The sequence below is a fragment of the Gobio gobio genome, assembly GCF_949357685.1.
Source record: "Gobio gobio genome assembly, chromosome: 1".
Lineage (NCBI taxonomy): Eukaryota > Metazoa > Chordata > Actinopteri > Cypriniformes > Gobionidae > Gobio > Gobio gobio.
Genome location: NC_137097.1, coordinates 42,565,883 through 42,581,261, shown reverse-complemented (window position 1 = coordinate 42,581,261; position 15,379 = coordinate 42,565,883). Strand labels below are relative to the sequence as shown.

Sequence of the window (15,379 nt, the reverse complement as noted above, 5' to 3'; positions counted from 1 at the left end):
AGAAATCCCTTGTTATGGGTGGCTGACAAAGCTTCTGAAAATCAATAAGGCTTTTATCCCTTAGGTTTATGATGTTAGTGAAATCTGATACGAAATACATAAAGAACGGGGTGTTTTTCCCTATGCCAATTGTGTTTGATTTACTAATTTATAAATACATTGACATCTCAATTTGTTTTGTATGTTGTCTAAAATGTAGTTTAAAACACAGGTTTAAATCTAAATGCCATGTTATCGCGCTTTGCTTTGACTTTAGCATGTGGTAGAAGAGCATTCATAAATTAACAGCAGGCTTTAAGACAAGAGTTTGCGGATCAACCCCCTCCCTGACTTTATGACAGTAAAATACATGCGCATTTGTTAAACGAAACTTGATTTACCCCAGATATATTGCTGTTAAATATTATCCGAACAAAATACAAACAACGCATATAAATAAAAGATATGTCTAACTGAGTAGGCTATCCGGTATTTAGGCGACAAGATAAACAATGAAACCGTGAGCACAATTATCGCGAAAATAATGCTCTGAAATTAAAGTAAAGCGCGTGAAGATATAAGCATATGATATAAATGCGGCAACCAGTCTTACACTAAGCTTAAAGGAAGCCCAAAAGCATTTTTATTAATTTAATCAAAAACACCTATTGTACATGAGACACGGTATTTGGAGCAGGACTGTACATTTTAAATGTTCAGTTTTAAGAATTTGTAACTTAGGCTATAACACATTTCTGACACTAGCATTCAAAAGAGTGAACTCCAGAGCTATTTTTAAATACATTTTTTATATAAAGATGCACTTTTTACAGAGTTTTAAACCAATAGATTAACTTAAAAAAAACACACAAAAAAAACAAGTATGAAAATAATGAAAATAAATCTGATAAATGTTTTGACATATAGCCTAGGCAATGCATTAGCCTATATAAACAGACTAAAAAGTTAGATACGTGTATTAATAATGTTTATTAATGTTCAATAATGCACATTTGACATACTCACATTTGCTTCACACTCGGGGGAATACAGAACGTTATAGCATACTTGACAAAAAGTTCATAACAGGTCACTCCATGCCCAAATGGGTGTGAAATTATTCACTTTTACTCCTTATCACTAAATAAGTGACTTCCGCAAGAAAGTTGACTGTCTGTTAGTCCACTACAATCAAGTTGTCTCGCCGGCTTCTGTGGTTCTTCGAAGACGGGGAAGAAATACCTGTAAAAAGAGAAAAAGAATAATGAAGTTACCTATAAAGCGCGAGCTTTTTAAGGAAAGACGCTTCACGCTTGTATTTTGAGTTACACTTAAATGCCTAGCACAAACTCCAGATGTAATGGTTAAGAATTTATAGAACGTGTAATGGCAGTTATTGCTCATTAATAATTAACAAACGTTCCCCCTTGCTCATTTCTACAAATGGAAACACAATAGATGCTTTCCGTTCGCAGAAAACTATGCAATGCGAAAGGAAACGCAGCATCCTAGTCAAAGGAAACTGAAATGAAAGTATAACGCACGCAACCCCCAGTGCGCCACCTTTAAAAATATCCACTTGTTGTGCCGCAAATGGTTTATTGGTCGTATAGCGACAGGATACCCGGCCACCATAACTGTACTTTTGGTTAATGAAAAACACACGCACGCTCGACCAGTGCATCGCAACATCGACAAAAAGCTAAAACACTGTTGAATTATTTGCTGGCATTCTCAAACCATTAATTCATTTAAGCAAAAGAGGAAACATCCCGTGCGCAATGCTGTAAAAAATGCATGCTCATAAAAATACATTTACCTCTCTCTCTCTCTCTCTCTCTCTCTCTCTATATATATATATATATATATATATATATATATATATATATATATATATATATATATATATATATATATATATATATATATATATATATATATATATATATATATATACATAAATATATATATATACACACATATATATATATATATATATATATATATATATATATATATATATATATATATATATATATATATATATATATATATATATATATATTTTATATATAGTACATATTTGTGCTGTCATGTGTCAACATACTATTTATTATTTATATTTATCACTAAACAGTTTAATATAGGACTACAACAACATATCTGTTACCTACTGGATTTTGTTAAATACTTGTTCAGGCTCATTTACTTTGCACTGTTTATATATAGGCTTGGGTTTTCTTTAACACATCGTTTACCATTTATAAATCACTATGAAATTACAGCGATGAAAAAAGCGTTGAAGCCGCGATTATCAATATGTCATTTTATCTATTGTGACCTACTTGTGCGATAAGGCCTAGTAAATTACCTATCTGAAATATAGAAGGAAGGATGAAAAATTATCAAATGTTCTACGGAATAATGTGGGTTTGGAAAATCGGCTACTCCGGGCTTGTATGTTGACACTTTACTCTCCAGTGGTATGATATGACCAAAAGCCGACTGTATGTGGGGGCACAAAGTGTCGATGTATTCAATTTAGCGTTTTAAAATGCCTATGTGATTCGTATTGTGCAATCTCATTGGAAGGAACGGAAAGGGAGAAGGGATTAAAAAAAGCTAGCTCTCTGCTCCGGGGTCCCCCGGCGCGTGCAATCACAGCCCCCCTCAAGGGTGCTATTTTGCAGGCACGTCCGCTCGCTATTGGTCAGTGGCTGGTCAGATGGTACGGTTTCCCTCTGTCCCGCACTGGCACATAGCCACCCAGAACACCCCCCCTCCCCCCACCTAAAACCCAATCTCCGATAAACTACTAATAGCTAAACCACTTGGACTATAAAACACAACAAATCATAAACCACGCAAAAGAGCCGTACCCTCCCAATGAGTTCCTATTTTGTAAACTCAACTTTCCCTGTGACTCTGCCTGGAGGACAGGAGTCGTTCTTGGGACAGATACCGTTATATTCCTCCGGATACACAGACCCTTTACGACACTATCCCGGTGCTGCTTATGGAGGTTCCAGTGTCCAAGAGAAGGCGTACCCATCCTCTTTTTACCAACAAGCGAACGGTGCCTACGGCAGGGCAACCGCCGCCGGTCCCTGCGATTATGCGACAGCAAGCTTCTACAGGGAAAAGGACCCTGCCTGCGCCCTCGCCAGCATAGAGGAACACTCGTTCGTGCTCAGTCAGGATCATCGCAAGACAGACTGCACGGGATCGACGGGGAAAAGCATCTACCCTGAGGCCGACGAACAGAAGCCGTCAGCGCCGGTTTATCCTTGGATGCAACGGATGAACTCGTGTAATGGTGAGTTCATGTTGTCTTTTTTACCCTTCATTTTTCCCCTATAGTCGCTAATAAAGACGGAGCAAGAGCGTGCTTCACTGTACAATGCCGGAAGCTCAATACAGTGCAAATACGCTCGTCTCCACCATAGTATCATACTGAAAGCAAAGCCACTCCTGTAAAGTTCTGTGAAATCTCTCATGTGTACTGTACTAGTTTTTGAGGGAGGACATTTGGAAATATGCTGTGTTCGCCGCAAGGCTCATATAATTTAAATCACTAGAGAAGCGTGTAATTCTAAACAGAAGAGCTGCTGAATCACCGCATCTAATTACAAAATCATCCTTGTTGTTGTTTTGACACATCTGTTGCTGTTTGAGCCTTCTTGTCATACAATGGCAAGTGCATGAAAGTAGGCTATAAAACGCGAAATATATTATGATTGGGCTATTCAATATAGTTCTTAAAACAGAGAGAAACTACAAGGAACAATAGAAGCTGAATAGGTTACTCTGTGCAGTTTCTGTAACTTGAATTTATTCGCTGCTTATTACTAGCCCTGTCCGTTTACAGTAGTTACATGTTTAAAGTTCAGCAGCATAGACATCTTCGGACATCTTTGGACACGTACACGTTTCAGTCACAAACGCAACTTTGACAATTGCTCGAACTATTACTGGACGCAATGCATACATGTTCAGATATAAAGTCAGATATAAAGCACACAAATAGACCGGTATATTTTGTTTATGTCTGTCTCGAAAATCACATCTCCTCAGCTTCCACCCTCATCACAATAAAACAGTTTTAGACCTCACAATTTGTCTGCACATAGGTTTAAATGAGGATTAAATAACTAAAAAAGCCAGACAGCAAAAATGTGATATGCTGTCAACTGTAATTTAGGTAGGCTACATACATATCGCACTAACTTGAGAGTTTCTTGTCATTATGTCACCACCGAGCTGTTTTTCTCCGGACGCATTTATCATTGTAAAAACACGCTCTCTGTGTTAATGTTTGACTTTTCTCTTTTATCCCATGGACAGGGACCTTCGGTAACGCTGGTCGAAGGGGTCGTCAGACGTACACTCGCTACCAGACGTTAGAATTGGAGAAAGAGTTTCACTTTAACAGGTATCTGACCCGAAGACGCCGCATTGAGATTGCGCACGCACTGTGCCTGACAGAACGTCAGATAAAGATTTGGTTCCAAAACCGGCGAATGAAATGGAAAAAAGAGAACAAATTGATCAACTGTTCACAAACCAGTGGCGAAGAGGAGGAGGAGAAGAGGACAGAATGAAATTTTAAACGATAAATTTCCCCCCACCAAAAGAACCTATTGCATAGAGGGCACCAGACACCATGATAACACAAATGAAGACTTTCCATCATGTTAGCAACTGTAGCATTCCTGTTAACTCAATGTAATTTCTTTTGTGATTTCTTTCCTTTTTTTACATGACATTTAACCCATGTGGTTTTGTGCGCTCTTACTCGATTTAGATTTGCTCTTATGACTGAAATGTCCATGTTGAACGAAGCTATTTGAAATTTGTGTCATATTCGTGTTTATATTTAAGCTGTGTAAAAAAATGAAAATAAATTCCCATTGTACGGAAAACGTTTTGCTATCTTTCATTTATTCGTAAAGTACATTTTCACACACATTACATAATTTATTGAGTCTGGGTGAAAAAGGACTGGAGCAGCTAGATATTCTAGAAAAACATATAGGAATATAGTAGGAACACACACAGCTGTATACAATAGTCAAAAATTGTACGTGTTTTTTGTTTGTCATTGAATAAAACAAACGAAATTCCGCCTGTCATGCTATAGCTGATGACGGCCGATCATATGAAGTCGATGACGGATCTTCATAGCGGTATAACACCTGTATGTTTTTCCTGTATTCTTTTTATTTTTGTCAGGAAAACAAGTTTAAACAAATTCACGGTTAATCCATAGGTGACGTAAAGAAAAATACAGCCTTTACCGAAACTTTAGTCTATATAGGGTAATGGGGCAACGCAATAAACATGCATATTGCTGCGTAAATAATATGAAATTTCAGTACCTGCGGGGATATATGTAAATATATGTTACATTTATTATTGTGCATTTGATATTTTAGTACAAACAGCGGTCACGTGTTTTCCTGATTTCACGAAACAGGTACAACGCCGAAAAACTCTTTAGTTAGGGATTTGGTTTCGCTTTTTAAGGCCGAACGTTGCCCACTTGGTTCCAAAATACTTCCTACAAAGTGAGAGGTGAAAGGGTTCAGCAAGTTTTAATAGATAACCAAAAGAGAAAGCTGACCTGTGGGCGCTGGTCACTCACCCTGAGAGATTCTACAGCCTGGAGGGCTAAGCGACAATTACCCAAATTTCTCAAGTGGAGGTTTCTAATTGTGTCAACAAAATTAATCCCAAATCAAACACATACTTTAGATAATATAAAAAAAATAATGCAAATGTTTTCTAAAAACTAGAGTATACATGCATCTATACATGAATGTGTTCACAGAGCAGTGATTGAACTTCACGCTTCTTATAGGCTAGAATGTTGTAAATCTGTTACACATTGTTAAATTCTGCTCTTTTCCGGAAATTAAATATTGCTAAAATATAAGAGTTCTGAGGTATTTCAACTGTCCTTTTCCGGCTTTAACATAACCAAACGACTATGGAAGTTTAGCACAGTTTCACATCATGTACATACATGAAGCAGCAATTGGCATTTTGTCAACAAACCATATATCATCTTAGAACATAAATCACGAGCTCGCATTCCTTATGTTGTCCATACAGTGTGCGAACAGGAACTCATCATTGGAATACGTCTAATAAAAGTTAGATCGCTTCTTAGGCTTAAATTTATATATATATATGTATATATATATATATATATATATATATATATATATATATATATATATATATATATATATATATATATATATATCTGCGGTAAGACCAACGATATGATTCACTGGAATTTAGCGACTTGTTTGAATTTTTGTATATTCATTATTGTATATTATATATTCGTAATCAATGTTCAGTGCTTAATTTTGTTAACCATTATCATAATAATTTAAATCACTACCAGAGTGGCCATAGGGTTTTACACCATACAACTAAAATCTATAGGCTATTCTTTAAACACACACACACACACACACACACATACACATACACATACACATACACACATATATATATATATATATATATATATATATATATATATATATATATATATATATATATATATATATATATATATACACACACACACACACACACACACATACAAAATTGTTAGGCTGTTTGAATGATTTTGTATATATTATCCTTAATATAAACCTTTACATTAGTATTTGCATATCGAGTACGCATTATAGATTCTGGGCAATTTTTGTATGGGTAAAGGGTCAATAACTACACAAAACTTTATTAATATCACAAGAAGCTACATCGAAAATCCCTTTTATTCCCATTTAAACGAGAAATAAGTAGCGTTGAGCGCTCAAAATCTCAAAATATCTTCCCAGCCTGCAATATATTTCATTCCCAGTAGGTGACGCTGTCCGCTCACATGCAGCAAATCCCTGCAAAGGGAGGTACACGTTGACTCGAGTCTAACGACTCCCCGTCTCGTCATCATTTGTAACCATAGAGCATGAATTACCTCTTGAAGTCATCAGTGAGAATTTACGACTGGTCAACAAAAGCACGTGATTCTCAAACGCACCCCCACCCCCATATTTGGCCGCATACATAGCAAAAACGAAGTACAGTGCATTGCTATAATTCATTAATACATCATAAATCGTGAAGCACAGCGTTATAACGACCAAGATCTACAAATCAAGCCCTCTAAAACAACCTAAATGAGCTCTTACTTTGTAAACTCGTTCTCAGGGCGCTACCCAAATGGCCCTGACTATCAGTTACTAAATTATGGAACTAGCAGCAGCGCTATGAACGCCTCGTACAGGGACTCCGGCACCATGCATTCAGGCTCTTACGGCTACAACTACAATGGAATGGACCTAAGCGTCAATCGTTCAACCAGCACTGGCCACTTTGGGGCGGTTGGGGACAACTCCCGGGTCTTCCAGTCTCCAGCCCCGGAGACGCGATTCCGGCAGCCGTCAAGCTGCTCGCTCGCGTCTCCGGAGCCGCTGCCTTGTTCCAACAGCGAAAGCCTTGGACCCAAAGGCTCTTCGCCCCCTTCCGACCAAACCACCACCACTGCGGGTAATAATCTCACCAACAACACACATTTCACAGAAATCGACGAAGCCAGCGTTTCTTCTGAGACCGAGGAGGCGTCTCACAGAGCGAACAACTCTGCACCTCGGACACAACAGAAGCAAGAGAGCACGGCAACCTCCACTACCTCGGCGACGTCCGATGGCCAAGCTCCCCAAATATTCCCTTGGATGAGGAAACTACATATTAGCCATGGTACACACGTATTATGTTTACGTCTCTTTGTTTGTTAGCAAATGCGTATTGTGTTCAGTTCTGATTTTAATTCAGTGTGGCGTCAGTAACAATCTTTATTTTAGATTTCCGTGAAAGTGCCATAAATCTATCAAGTGTGGAGCCTCGCAAACTGTAGAGGAGAGAATGGGAGCGGGGTGTAAGAGAGGGCAGCGAGGCAGGAAGGTTTACAAGTTGTTGTTTCTGTGAAAAGTTCAGCTTTATGGTGTGTGGGAATGTGATTAGTTTAGTGTTGGAGAACCGCTAATAAAACGGAGAGAAATAACACAGGATAAAATGCGATTATAGTGGGATGGATAAACAAGCAGCGGGGAAAAGTGATTATATAATAACTGCGAATATCTGAGGCTGTATTAGATCTATAAAATATTGAGGTTTTAAGTAGCTAGTAAAACGAAACAAAAACAAACGCCATGAGAAGTGAGGCGCTGTTCACTGTACCATTTGGTGATTTCCCTGTACGCAATCAGTTGTAAATCGTGTCACTCATGTGTATCTATAGCAAAAAGTTTTTGGAATCTGTTGTTGAAATGATGTGCAGGTACATTTTCGCTAATCTTTATTCCCCTTTGCGTTTTGTCCACATTATTCAGATATGACTGGACCAGATGGCAAAAGGGCCCGAACTGCATATACCCGCTATCAGACGCTAGAGCTGGAAAAAGAGTTCCATTTCAATAGATACCTCACCCGAAGGAGGAGGATAGAGATAGCCCACGCTCTGTGCCTCTCAGAGCGTCAAATTAAGATATGGTTCCAAAACCGGCGGATGAAATGGAAAAAGGACAATAAACTGAAGAGCATGAGTCTGGCTACCGCAGGTAGCGCTTTCCAACCATAGTTGTATCCCAAGTTCTACTACGTGGTGTGCAAAAGAAAATTACGAGGAAAACGAGATGGAAAAATAGGTCTCAAAACATTACTTACAAAGTACTGTACATCGCGGCACCTTTTGGCATGTTATGGATGTTTTAGGCATTTTAAAATTCTACTGTGGTACTGCTATAATGAAGCGAAAATTAGTGTTCATATGTTGTTCTTTTTAATACTATGGTGACTAATTTTGGCAAGTAAATAAAACTGAAGGGGAAAGAAGCTCTCAATATACCGCCTGTTGTTCTTGTTATGAATATTGTTTGTGTAAAGTGCTATGTTAATGCTTTCTTGAGAGTTAGCATGTGAGCTCTTAAATGTTATAACTTATTTACCTATACGTGTATACCTTTTGAGTTTACAGCTTAGAAACGAATCTGCCCTTGTATGAAGTGAAGCTCTAGTTTAGTGGTGACTGCAGTAAATTTAGCAGAAGCCTCTGTATGTTTCATGGTCCTCTGTTTAATCATTGTCTAAATAATCACAATCGATTTGTCATGTGTTCAAACTCTTCTAATATTTTTGAGAGAAAAAAAAAGGAAATGTGTAAATAGTCCTCACTAGATTCTTGTACCCGTTCATACGTGTGTATAGTTGTATTCCAAATATGTAATTGTATATTACTGGATCATGTTTATGTTCCAAAAAGGATGTACATATTGAACATTTTTATTGTGATCAGTTGGCTATTTGTAGAAGGCAGAATGAACGGCAAACGTATGGAAAACGAAAAAAAAGCAATGTCATGTTGATCTGCCTGTTAGCATTTTGCCAAAAAGCTTTTTGTATTTGTTTGTAGTTTAACTTGGAGTAAAAAATAAAGTTCCTCATATTCAAATCGAATACTCATCTTGAAATTTGTTCAATTTACGCACAATCAAACCAACTAATTATTGTCAATGATTGACAGGTATATCGATTACACACTCATAATATTCTCTGAAACTCAAAAATCTGTACGGTCCTTAAAATGACTGAGAAACGTTTCGCTACGCAACAATGCATATCCGTGAACTGTATATTGACAGTTCACACACAACTTGGATACTAGCCTAATAGCAAAATGCTAAACCGCACTTATTATTAAGCGAAAACAGACATTAGGAGAAAATGTTCACCAAAGCATGGCGTATACAAAAGTTAACACGTTTCTATAGTACAGCTACATATAAAACACACATTTTCTAGAATATTTTTATCATTTGCAAACGCTCTACTGTGTATATAGGCTACCCCTATATTTCTGCATCCTAGTAAACAAGCACTGAGCCTTTAAACTTACCATGCGTGTCAAACTCTTCTCTACCTCTAAGTTTAGAGAGCCGGCTGGAGGTCCCCGCAGTGTACCAACGGCCACTTGCCTTTTGTAATTTTGCTTTTCCCTTTGCCCAAACTATACAAAAAGTAGCTATGACATTTACATGTCAAACGGATGAGCGTTTTATCTTGAAGTTAGATCGTAAAAATCGCCCAGGCCACAGACAGATACCCCTTACTGGCTCTCAAATGTCACGTGGGGTCCATAAAGTTAGTTTTATGGTTTTGGGGAGTTGACAATGTACTATATATTTCACATTCTAGAATGCAAGTGACGGTTTAACTGCTTCGAGGGGATTCTAAAGGGTCAGTTGTGAGAGGAAGAGCGTACCAGTAGGCCACTACAGTGCCAGTGTCTAGTCAGTGCAATGTCTCTCCGGATCTACTCATTTGGAGGCGGAAATATGGATAGTGGACCGTGCACATTCAAAGTAAGTTCAATTTAAGGTTGCATTGGCCGGTGATTTAATCTAGGAAGATGAGGGAATGAAAGGAGGGGTACGTCTCAAGTATAAGTGTCAATCATTGTTTCTCTGACGGCAAGAAGAGGTCCTAGATATGAGTTCTGCGTTATGCGTTAGTTATCATATACCAGTACATTACTAATAGAATTAGCATAATTAACTTTGGTTGCTATTGCAATTCTAATTTTAAAAAATATGTGTGTGAATATATATATATATATATATATATATATATATATATATATATATATATATATATATATATATATATATATATATATGTGTGTGTGTGTGTGTGTGTGTGTGTGTGTGTGTGTGTGTGTGTGTGTGTGTGTGTGAATACACATACGTATATGTAAATAGTGGATTTACGTTTTAATTAACATTTTTACTTGTCCTGTTCTTTTCCCGAAAAGTCTTGAATTTTGGTTTGTAAGTGCACATTAGGACGAATCATATTATGAAATAGGTGAAAACCAGCTCCTTGGATCTCTCTCTCTCTCTCTCTCTCTCTCTCTCTCTCTCTCTCTCACACACACACACACACACACACACACACACACACACACACACACACACACACACACACACAACAATATGACAATATGCCTCCCTAAGGTTCTACAAGTAAAGCTTTGTTCCATCCCCGCCCCTGTATTTTTCAGGGAGGAAGCGAGTAAGGAACATAGTTGTTGTACAGCTGGAGCAAAGTATTTTCTTAGACTATGATTTAACTATATGTTTATCACAGACAAATAGCTATGATAATATTGAGAGTCCTACAGTATAATTATACTTTCTGAATAAATATTTTTTATTTTTCTGTCAGAGCACTTTTGTTGCCTCAGGTCAGCTCGAGTTCAACTCAAGTATACAGTTCGAGTCTGTATATCATTATATTACACCCAAGGCAGCGCGAATGAACTTTTTCTATGTTTTATCTCTAAAAACAAAGAAACCAAGACTATGCTGCTGCTATTAATTGTTATATCTTGTAAATCCTACTAAAGTTTGCCGTGACTACAGAGCGTGCAACTTTTATAGGATTATAAAGATAACGCAAAACTCAGTAGTTAACACTATGAACGTGTTCCGCATATTCTCCGACAACAATTACCTAATATTATTTAATCATTTAAATTCTTAAATGGACAATAACACGAACAATATTTTAATTACTAAAAATACCCATAAACATTTAAAATGCATATTATTTTATTACAAACGGCACTGAAAAATGATGTAGGCTAAATGCAATACCGTATGTTGCACACTAGCTTTTGGCTATTTGCCAGATCTCAACCTTTATCAGAAAACACATTCTAAATTATACAAAAAGCAAATTTTGCTTATCAAATACTTATTTGCTTCTTTCCGGCTCCTCTGCATTAAACATCAAAATAACCTCCAAAATAATAAATGGTACGCTTTCAGGGTGTTTTACAGCCTACTTTCAATGAGTGTTACAGATTTTATAGCCCTCCATTTGGCATTTCTGTGTGTGAGAAAGAGAGAGAAGGAGGGAGAGAGCGCACACACAAGAGAGAGTCGAGGAGAGGGAGAGAGAGAGAGAGAGACAGAGCGAGAGAGAGAGAGAGAGAGAGAGAGAGAGGGTATGTCCGAGCAAGGAAGTTTCAGGCCGTAAACAGGAAGGCGAAATTGTGGTCGTGAACATAAGTCGAGGGCTACCGTTTAATTTTTCATCAGCTTCCTTTTTAATGATATGAGTGGGGAGGGCTCCGGCCTGCAAGCAAAAATACGCGCATTCCTCTAGAAAGTCACTTACAAAGACAAGCGTCTATACAACCACAATCGAGGTCAACCACAATCATAAAGTCCATACTTATAGCATACAATGCAAATACAAGACAATGCAAAAAGAGGAATAGCAATATCCCTTGAGTGTTTATATGTGATGTGAGACGAGTCACTAAGGCGACTGGGCGTTAATTCTAGGTGTGTTTGTGCGTCAGAGAAATATTTGCAGGGTGTGTGTGATACGTTTTGACACAAACTCAGGGGATCAAAGACTATACAGTCTATGAATGTGAAGGTTAGCCCAAAGACATATACGACTGTTTGTATTACAATATTTTTATTGATGCCATGAGGTTCCGAGAAATTATTTAACAGGGCATTTCACTAGGAAGTTTCCAGCATTCTCTGTCCATTGAGCATCTTGTACTAAAAATCAATTTCCATGATTTCTATAAGCCCTCTACCACGTAGACGCAGCAATTTCGAACGTTTAAATAGTAATTTTAAGACTAATGTGTTTTGCATATTGATAGGGGCAATCTGCGAGCATATCTCATCCATAATGCATAGGGACGGGATCATCCAGGGGTCAGCAGACGGGCGCTGCTGCGAAGGCGCAAGCGCGTAACAATACCACGAGTGCATAAAACGAAATTATGCGATTCTTGTTCTAAAAAAGAGGTTCTTGATTGAGAATGTTTTATGCCACTGTTTTCTTTTTATTTGAACAGCTGTAGACTATTCAGTCTCTGATGAGCATGCAACAAACAAACATTTAAAGTGTGGTGTTATTGGGACTGCATGTGTTATAGGGATGTTTGGCACTTTCTTACAGAGAGAACAGGAAGAACAAGGGTGAACAGGACTGGCAAGCAGGATTTGAACTCGCGTCGCCCGCACGCTTAGGCTAACCACTAAACCACGGCTTGATTATATTGGATTATTCATATGACCCGGTTTAAGACGGATTAAAAATGGCCTGAATTAGATAAAAACTCATGATTAAATAAATTCTGATAAAATTTGGACTGTTTAATAATATAGTCGCCTATATAAAGTGTTAAGGTAAATATAAACAGGCATATTCTTTAATTTACATGAATAATTCTTGAGATAAGATTAAAGATAAAATAACTTATTTTGTTTAAATGTTTGGAAATATGTACATATACTTAACTCATACAACTCACATAATAAATTAAACAACACATTTATAAATAGCCTATATTGTTTAATATAGCCTAAGCTATACATGTTAATCTATAATATGTTGAATTTAAGTAGCCTATAGGAAAATACTTTGGATTAAACATTTAATCATAAATAAATAGGCCTACAACTTTTTCTTAAATCTTAACAGAATGCAAGGCAAAATTTAGGGCAAATAAGGCAAATAATTTATATTATTTATTTTATTCAAATAATCATATATAGCGAATATATATTTACGTGTCAATTCTTTTCATCAATAAAATACATATATTTTCTCCTGCGTTATGCTTGAGTTAGATTGTTCTCAGATGTAGCTCTCCTTTGTCTCCAGCAGAGCCCGCTTCAGACCAAGATCACGATGGTTGAGGATGCTGGTGTCTACTTGTCGCCCCGTTATAACAACTAAAGGTTTGAAAACGTCTCGCGAATATACGCGAATTAAATAATCAACATAGAATACTATCGTAAATTCCACCGACTAGGTTTCCAAGCTTTTTTGTGATCGGAATAGTGCCAACTAATAGTGCTTATTACGCTGAATACGTTAAGCATATGCAGCGCTATGCCTGTAGAAGGTTACATTGTGAGCCAGCCAGCCCAGTCCAATGCTTTTGTCTTAAATCTGAACGCATAACGCTATGGCTTATCTGCACAAGAGATGCTCGTAGTCCCTTCTCTCTCTGTTAATCCAGAGGAGCGAGTGAAGGTGAACGTAATCTCGTTAGAAATGGCGCGAGATTTGGCGGGGTTAAAAAGTTCAGGGGTAAAAAGTTTACGTAGTGCGTGACTCGGTCGTTGGCTGTCGACTCGCTGCGCTTGACCAATCGCTGGATGTCAATGGCAAAGTGGGAGAAGGAGAAAGAGGGGGAGTGAGGGGTTTCAGACTGTCTCTTTTGAAAAGATTAGAAAAATGATAGAAAGAGCAGAACTAAGGAGACCGGCTTTGCAACAAAGCACGTTCCCGCTAAAGGGTGTGTTGGGGGGAAAAAAAAGACAATCGAATCGTGAGGTTTAGGGCATCACCGAAAAGGCCCGATGTTACGAGTCTTTTCCTAATTTATCTCATTCAGTGATACATTTTATTGCATTTAATGAATTTTGTTACGAGGCGGCTTGTTTATAGACAAGAAAGGCTAGTCAAACGCAAATAGGCCTTTTGATTTTTTGTGAACTTTAGACACGTGACTCCTGAAAAAATTAGTATAGCCTAATGACAACCAGTTCGACAATTAGCCCACCTGTTAAAAATGCAACGGTTTTGCTGTTATTTTTTGACGTTGTTTTCTACAGTAAAATGACATTATTTAGTTGTAAATTCAGAGCAATTTATGTGAATTATGTAAACCTTAAATTGTTTGTCTAACGTGATATTTTAACTCTACAAATAAAGCTTGCTTGCAGGGTTTATGACTAGCATCTACTTCATCATAATCATCACGTGATTACTGCAGAATAAGAAATATATTTATAATAAATACATTATAATATAATAATATAATATAATAATAATAATAATACTTTTAAATAATTTTTAAAAGAGAAATAACTAGCTTAGGCTACTACCTGCGCTGGATGCGTATACGCAAATAAAATATTTTCTTAAAATTATTGTGAAAGAAATAAATTAGTTAAGCAACGCCATTCCCATTAAATTTATATAGGCTAGGCTCTATTGTATTTCGCATTTTAGTTTGTTGATAACATTCATCACGTTCGAAACGGAAGACCACCTGCGGTATTTTGTTTACATGTTTAAAATGTAGACACGTTGCTGTTCCTATATCCACAACTCGAATAAACAAAGGGAATTTGCTTAAGAAGCACATTTCCCTTCCTCAGGGAACTCAACTCATCATATCCAAACAATCATCATATACATAATAATGATCTATATATAACATTAACGAAATAAATAATATTCACGATAACAAAAGCCATAAAACTATTTAAAATGTCTT

General features: G+C 37.1%; 3 protein-coding genes across 3 annotated transcripts in view; all 3 read left to right on the top strand.

Annotated features, from left to right (window-relative positions):
• hoxb3a (homeobox B3a) overlaps positions 1-15,379 on the top strand; it is a 52,025-nt gene that overhangs the window by 2,829 nt on the left and 33,817 nt on the right. The gene's annotated exons all lie outside the window — the stretch shown is intronic.
• hoxb6a (homeobox B6a) lies at positions 2,768-4,896 on the top strand. The gene is made up of 2 exons (XM_079821060.1): positions 2,768-3,295; positions 4,324-4,896. Exons 1-2 carry the CDS (start codon positions 2,866-2,868, stop codon positions 4,578-4,580), a joined length of 687 nt encoding a protein of 228 aa, XP_079677186.1. The 5' UTR covers positions 2,768-2,865; the 3' UTR covers positions 4,581-4,896.
• Positions 7,082-9,511, top strand: hoxb5a (homeobox B5a). The gene is made up of 2 exons (XM_079812295.1): positions 7,082-7,758; positions 8,391-9,511. Exons 1-2 carry the CDS (start codon positions 7,179-7,181, stop codon positions 8,636-8,638), a joined length of 828 nt encoding a protein of 275 aa, XP_079668421.1. The 5' UTR covers positions 7,082-7,178; the 3' UTR covers positions 8,639-9,511.

Bases quoted from the DNA above. Each gene is read 5' to 3' on its own strand.
- hoxb6a (XM_079821060.1), top strand. From the start codon at position 2,866: ATGAGTTCCTATTTTGTAAACTCAACTTTCCCTGTGACTCTGCCTGGA. The intron at 3,296-4,323 runs GTGAGTTCATGT...TCCCATGGACAG, and splicing joins ACGGATGAACTCGTGTAATG to GGACCTTCGGTAACGCTGGT.
- hoxb5a (XM_079812295.1), top strand. From the start codon at position 7,179: ATGAGCTCTTACTTTGTAAACTCGTTCTCAGGGCGCTACCCAAATGGC. The intron at 7,759-8,390 runs GTACACACGTAT...CACATTATTCAG, and splicing joins GAAACTACATATTAGCCATG to ATATGACTGGACCAGATGGC.